General features: G+C 41.7%; 1 protein-coding gene across 1 annotated transcript in view; it reads left to right on the top strand.

The window, feature by feature from the left end:
• Positions 1 to 6,360, top strand: part of LOC126251451 (leucine-rich repeat-containing protein 38-like) — a 29,792-nt gene extending 23,432 nt beyond the window's left edge. The window contains exon 4 of the mRNA XM_049951879.1: positions 6,018 to 6,360. Coding sequence (XP_049807836.1) covers positions 6,018 to 6,216 — 199 coding nt within the window. The 3' untranslated portion in view covers positions 6,217 to 6,360. The remainder of the gene's footprint in view (positions 1 to 6,017) is intronic.
• The last annotated feature ends 1,133 nt before the right edge of the window (positions 6,361 to 7,493 follow it).

Genomic DNA, 7,493 nt, shown 5'->3' on the forward strand with positions numbered 1-7,493 from the left:
TTCGTCGTTCAAACTGCCTTTAATATACTGTAACATAGCTACAACAAGACAGATGTTTGAATGGCTATACAAATGGAAACGGCCACTAATCCGAGCTAAACGAAAAACTTTACTCCTTGTTCTTATCTCAAAAAGGAACCGAGGACCCACCACCCGAAACAGCGATTCAGCATGCGGCCATTTCAGACGTATTTGTTACAGCACTTCCACACTGCAATGAATTAGTCTTTCATCAGCTACCAGAAAGGTTGCATGTTATAGTGGTATCTCTGGTTATATATTTTGTATAAATATGAGTCAGAGGATGTCTAATAAAATTTCTCTATACGAAATGGTTCAAATGGCTCTGAGCACTATGGGACTTAACTGCAGTGGTCATCAGTCCCCTAGAACTTAGAACTACTTAAATCTAACTAACCTAAGGACATCACACACATCCATACCCGCGACAGGATTCGAACCTGCGACCGTAGCGGTCGCGCGGTTCCAGACTGTAGCGCCTAGAACCGCTCGGCCACTCCGGCCGGCTTCTCTATACGAACTGAGGTAGAGTGCAGTTAAGTTTTGGAAATATTAAATACTGCTTTTGGTGAGTCCGATAAGAGTAAAACAACTAGCTTTTCAATTTATCTGGCAGCTTCAAAGACATTTGAATCAAATAATCTTGACATATTTGTGGTTTTTTGCTAGTAAGTATTAGTACCCATATACATGTAATGCATCGTGTCAAGTTAAGTAACATGATACATGATGTAATGTCGTATAACATGACACATGCCATTACGCCATCCAACATGACATTTGTCATGTCATGCAATATGACACAATGTGTCATTAAAGTTAAGGAATCAAAAAACCCCACTGTGAGGTACGTTCTATTGCAAATGGACCCCAACTTTCGGATACTTCCTGTAGCACATGCATCCAACTCTTTGGAAGCACATAAATTTGTGACTAATTGTTCTTACACCTCTCAACATACTTGTAACAGGGGGTGAGTTTGGGGGAAAAGTGGTCCCCTCAGTGAAAAAGATCGCCTCGCCCCTCTTCCCAAATCAAAAAACTGATATAGCGTCCCTCCAGGGACAAATAGACCCTTAGAAATTTTATCCCCTCAGAAAAACTTTCTTTAGCTGCAACATGTGTGCTCTTTATACACATGACTTTACATATTGTTTACTATTGCCTAGATTTTGGGCTCAGGATCAGAGACCTTAGCCCATAAATTGCAAGACGCAGGTGTGCCAATACCTTGAAGCCAAAAGAACTCACTGTGCTGTGCTGGGGACGTGGGGTTAACTCGTAAAAAAGAATGAACGTGTCAAGATGTTTTGATTTAAATGACTTTGAATCTTCCAGTTAAGTCGAAAAGCTAGTCCACTTCTTTTACAACACTAACTCTACTCGGGACATATCCATCTTTTTTTGTTCTACGATAAGATCCTTTTTCATTCTGGTTATGAGCTTTGGTTCTACCACAGTTTTGAAGTCAGAGTGCCATAGATTGGTACTCATTGAAGATATTATTAGCTCAAGCGATAACTTGTCTGGTATATGGTTCTTCTTAATTGTCTTTCGAACCATGTTGTTTGTATCGTAGCAAATGGATAAAGCTTTCACAAAAAACAAAACGACCATTAATTACAATATTTGAACATGTTTTTTGCACGTAAAATCCGAATGAAATTCGGTTTTTGAAAGCGAGTTTCCAATTTTAGCAGAAGAACGCATTTTTTATTCATTGGATTCGCTTTAAACAGTTCCTGCGCATTCCGTTCACCAAGTACAAAATTTACAGTCTATGTTTAGCTCGACTTTAAATCATCGTATCTCGACAACGGATAAAGATTATTGGATTAAAAAAAATTCTTTTTGACTTTATACATTCGTGCAAAGTCTGAACCGATTTGTACAAATTAAAGTATTGATGCGGCGTGCTTCAAAAACCTCATTTTTTGCTTGTTTTTGCACGTAAAATGCGAACGGTGCATATTCAAATGCCGTCATCAGCGGAGCATTAGTTTCCGTCAAATTAAAATCTTTTGCAAGAGGAATTAATCAATTTGCACAATTTGCCTGGGTGTCAGTTCCAATTCGTCGTTCAAACTGCCTTTAATATACTGTAACATAGCTACAACAAGACAGATGTTTGAATGGCTATACAAATGGAAACGGCCACTAATCCGAGCTAAACGAAAAACTTTACTCCTTGTTCTTATCTCAAAAAGGAACCGAGGACCCACCACCCGAAACAGCGATTCAGCATGCGGCCATTTCAGACGTATTTGTTACAGCACTTCCACACTGCAATGAATTAGTCTTTCATCAGCTACCAGAAAGGTTGCATGTTATAGTGGTATCTCTGGTTATATATTTTGTATAAATATGAGTCAGAGGATGTCTAATAAAATTTCTCTATACGAAATGGTTCAAATGGCTCTGAGCACTATGGGACTTAACTGCAGTGGTCATCAGTCCCCTAGAACTTAGAACTACTTAAATCTAACTAACCTAAGGACATCACACACATCCATACCCGCGACAGGATTCGAACCTGCGACCGTAGCGGTCGCGCGGTTCCAGACTGTAGCGCCTAGAACCGCTCGGCCACTCCGGCCGGCTTCTCTATACGAACTGAGGTAGAGTGCAGTTAAGTTTTGGAAATATTAAATACTGCTTTTGGTGAGTCCGATAAGAGTAAAACAACTAGCTTTTCAATTTATCTGGCAGCTTCAAAGACATTTGAATCAAATAATCTTGACATATTTGTGGTTTTTTGCTAGTAAGTATTAGTACCCATATACATGTAATGCATCGTGTCAAGTTAAGTAACATGATACATGATGTAATGTCGTATAACATGACACATGCCATTACGCCATCCAACATGACATTTGTCATGTCATGCAATATGACACAATGTGTCATTAAAGTTAAGGAATCAAAAAACCCCACTGTGAGGTACGTTCTATTGCAAATGGACCCCAACTTTCGGATACTTCCTGTAGCACATGCATCCAACTCTTTGGAAGCACATAAATTTGTGACTAATTGTTCTTACACCTCTCAACATACTTGTAACAGGGGGTGAGTTTGGGGGAAAAGTGGTCCCCTCAGTGAAAAAGATCGCCTCGCCCCTCTTCCCAAATCAAAAAACTGATATAGCGTCCCTCCAGGGACAAATAGACCCTTAGAAATTTTATCCCCTCAGAAAAACTTTCTTTAGCTGCAACATGTGTGCTCTTTATACACATGACTTTACATATTGTTTACTATTGCCTAGATTTTGGGCTCAGGATCAGAGACCTTAGCCCATAAATTGCAAGACGCAGGTGTGCCAACACCTTGAAGCCAAAAGAACTCACTGTGCTGTGCTGGGGACGTGGGGTTAACTCGTAAAAAAGAATGAACGTGTCAAGATGTTTTGATTTAAATGACTTTGAATCTTCCAGTTAAGTCGAAAAGCTAGTCCACTTCTTTTACAACACTAACTCTACTCGGGACATATCCATCTTTTTTTGTTCTACGATAAGATCCTTTTTCATTCTGGTTATGAGCTTTGGTTCTACCACAGTTTTGAAGTCAGAGTGCCATAGCTTGGTACTCATTGAAGATATTATTAGCTCAAGCGATAACTTGTCTGGTATATGGTTCTTCTTAATTGTCTTTCGAACCATGTTGTTTGTATCGTAGCAAATGGATAAAGCTTTCACAAAAAACAAAACGACCATTAATTACAATATTTGAACATGTTTTTTGCACGTAAAATCCGAATGAAATTCGGTTTTTGAAAGCGAGTTTCCAATTTTAGCAGAAGAACGCATTTTTTATTCATTGGATTTGCTTTAAACAGTTCCTGCGCATTCCGTTCACCAAGTACAAAATTTACAGTCTATGTTTAGCTCGACTTTAAATCATCGTATCTCGACAACGGATAAAGATTATTGGATTAAAAAAAATTCTTTTTGACTTTATACATTCGTGCAAAGTCTGAACCGATTTGTACAAATTAAAGTATTGAAGCGGCGTGCTTCAAAAACCTCATTTTTTGCTTGTTTTTGCACGTAAAATGCGAACGGTGCATATTCAAATGCCGTCATCAGCGGAGCATTAGTTTCCGTCAAATTAAAATCTTTTGCAAGAGGAATTAATCAATTTGCACAATTTGCCTGGGTGTCAGTTCCAATTCGTCGTTCAAACTGCCTTTAATATACTGTAACATAGCTACAACAAGACAGATGTTTGAATGGCTATACAAATGGAAACGGCCACTAATCCGAGCTAAACGAAAAACTTTACTCCTTGTTCTTATCTCAAAAAGGAACCGAGGACCCACCACCCGAAACAGCGATTCAGCATGCGGCCATTTCAGACGTATTTGTTACAGCACTTCCACACTGCAATGAATTAGTCTTTCATCAGCTACCAGAAAGGTTGCATGTTATAGTGGTATCTCTGGTTATATATTTTGTATAAATATGAGTCAGAGGATGTCTAATAAAATTTCTCTATACGAAATGGTTCAAATGGCTCTGAGCACTATGGGACTTAACTGCAGTGGTCATCAGTCCCCTAGAACTTAGAACTACTTAAATCTAACTAACCTAAGGACATCACACACATCCATACCCGCGACAGGATTCGAACCTGCGACCGTAGCGGTCGCGCGGTTCCAGACTGTAGCGCCTAGAACCGCTCGGCCACTCCGGCCGGCTTCTCTATACGAACTGAGGTAGAGTGCAGTTAAGTTTTGGAAATATTAAATACTGCTTTTGGTGAGTCCGATAAGAGTAAAACAACGGTTTGCGAGTCGTCTCAGTGTTTCGAAAAAAACCGTGAAGATGTTCAGCATGACGAACGCACTAGACACACCAGCACATAATCAATGATGAAATCGTGGAAAAAGCGGAAGAAAAGACTATGAACGATCGTCTAATCATAGTCAGAGAAGTTATTAGTGATAGTGGCATATCAACTGGCTACTGGCTCATGCCGCGACATTTTTGTCGAATGTTTTGGGTATGAAATGTGTGGCAGTAAAATTTGTTACAAAATTGTTGAATTTCGAACAAAATCAGCGGCGGCTGCATATTGCTAGACGAAGTTAACAATGATGCAAAACCACTGAAAAGTGTCATGACAGACGACGAAACGTGAGTTTACGGATATGACGACAATCGTCCGCTGGAAGAATTCTGGACTCACAGGACCGAAAACTGATCGACGAGTGCAGTCAAAAGTGAAGTTTATGCTCACTGCGGTCTGCGAGTTTAACGGCATAGTGCACCACGAGTTCTTGCCACAACGCCGAACGGTGAATAAATGAGTACTGCTTACAGATTCAATGCCGTTTGCTTGATGCAATCCGAAAATAGCACCCGGATTTGTGGCGAAACATTTCATGGTCTTTGCAGGACCGTACCGGTACAATAATGCACCTGCTCACACTTCGTTTCTTGTTGGCGAAATTTTGGTAAAAAAAAAAAAAAACTATATTTGCCTCTATATTCACCAGACGTGGCCCCCGTGTGACACTTCTCCTTTTCCAAAAATTAAGAAAATCTTAAAGGCTGTTGTTTTGCTAGCACAGGCTCGATAAAGAAACGCATAGCTGGAACAACTAAAAACTGTCCCAAAGATCGAGTTCCAGAAGTGTTTCGGCGATTGGAAACAGCGTTGGCACAAGTGTGTAATGTGTAACTGGGGATATTTTCAAGGTAATGACATTCATGTAGATTAATAACTCTTTCCGAAAAACAAAAATTCCCATTATTTTTTGAACACACCTAGTATTTTGCCTGCTAGGCTGTTGTGGCTTGCTGGGCTGTTTGCCACTGTTTTCTTCTTCTGTCGCAATAGATGCTACGCTCGTTCCGAGATTCAGCAGTACCGTAGTTTAAGTAATGTATGCAGCTTAGACTTGTGGATGTCCTCCTTCACAGGGCTCTGCCGTAAGGCTACACCAGTGTTACTTATTTAGAGGCTAGGTAATGGGGTGCGGACATTGTGCTTTGCAGGTTGAGCCTGCGCCGGAACCCTCTCCGCTGTGACTGCGAGCTGCAGCCCGTCTTCCAGTGGGCCCAGGAGCGCAACGTGACCCACGTACTGACCGCCCAGTGCGAGACGCCAGACAGCCTGCAGGGCCGAACCTTGCTCTACGCTTTCTCCAGTATGGACTGTGAACTCTCAAACGACTTGGCTCTTAATTTAGTCTGATGGGACCTCATTATCAGCATCATCATCATGACATCTTATGTGCCTCGATACGGAGGCTGACCACACTGTGCATTTTTTATTTGTTTAGAAGCTAGTGGCCATTAATCTTAAGCAATAAAATAAAATGTTCTGATTGACTGCTAACTTGTTATAAAATCAATGACAGAAATATATCATCGTTCTTGTTGTAATATTATCTGTGGATTTGTGCAAAGTTTCAATCGACGACATACACTCCAAGAAGAGGAAGAAGACGAAAAAAAGAAACACACACTGCGAGGGAACATACGAACGAGACCAAAATCACTAGATGTGATGCAGGTGTACAAACAACAGATTTGAGAAAAATTGAATGATTTACTCAAGAGAAAGAGCATCACAAATTGATCAATGACACATTGCTCCACCTCTGGCCCTTGTGCAAGAAGTTATTTGGGTTGGCATTGATTGACAGAGTTGTTGGGCGCCCTCCTGGGGGATATCGTGCCAAATTCTGGCCAATTGGTGAGCTGGATCATCAAAATCCTGAGACGGTTGGAGGCCCCTGCTCATAGTGATCCAAACGTTCTCAACTAGGAGCGATCCGGCGACTTTGCTGACCGAGGTAGGATTTGCCAAGCACAAAGACCTGAAGTAAAACTTTTGCTGTGTGTGGGCGAGCATTATCCTGCGGAAATGTAAGCCCAGGATGGCTTGCCACGAAGGGCGACAAAATGGGGCGTCGAAGATCGTCGACACACTGCCGTGCTGTAAGGGTCCGCAGAGGACAACCAAAGGGGTCCTGCTATGAAGAAAATGCCACTACAGACCATCACTCTCGGCTGTCGGGCCGTATGGCGGTTGGTATCCCACTGCTGTCCGGCGCATCTCTAAACACCTCTTCGGCCTGGGATATCATTGATTGGAGTAGAATCGTCTTCTGTGGCGAGTCCCGCTTCGAATTAAGACCCGAGGACAAGTGACGAAGTGTTCTAGAGACGCCCTGGACAGGAGTGAGATACCAACCCTACTGTGTCGCCCACCATACGGCGCGACAACCAGGAGTGATAGCTGCAGTACCATTTTTTTTTTTTTTCGCAGTAGCACCTCTGTTATTGTCATCTGCAGCACCCTTACAGCACACTGGTACATCGGCAATATTCTACGCCTCGTACGATTGCCCTTCATGGCAAGCCATCCTGGACTGACATTTCAGCAAGATAATGTTGGCCCACAATCACAGCGAGAATTTTTACTGCTTGTCTTTGTGCTTGTCCAAACCCTACCTCCGCCAGCGA

Source organism: Schistocerca nitens, chromosome 4 (genome assembly GCF_023898315.1).
Source record: "Schistocerca nitens isolate TAMUIC-IGC-003100 chromosome 4, iqSchNite1.1, whole genome shotgun sequence".
Lineage (NCBI taxonomy): Eukaryota > Metazoa > Arthropoda > Insecta > Orthoptera > Acrididae > Schistocerca > Schistocerca nitens.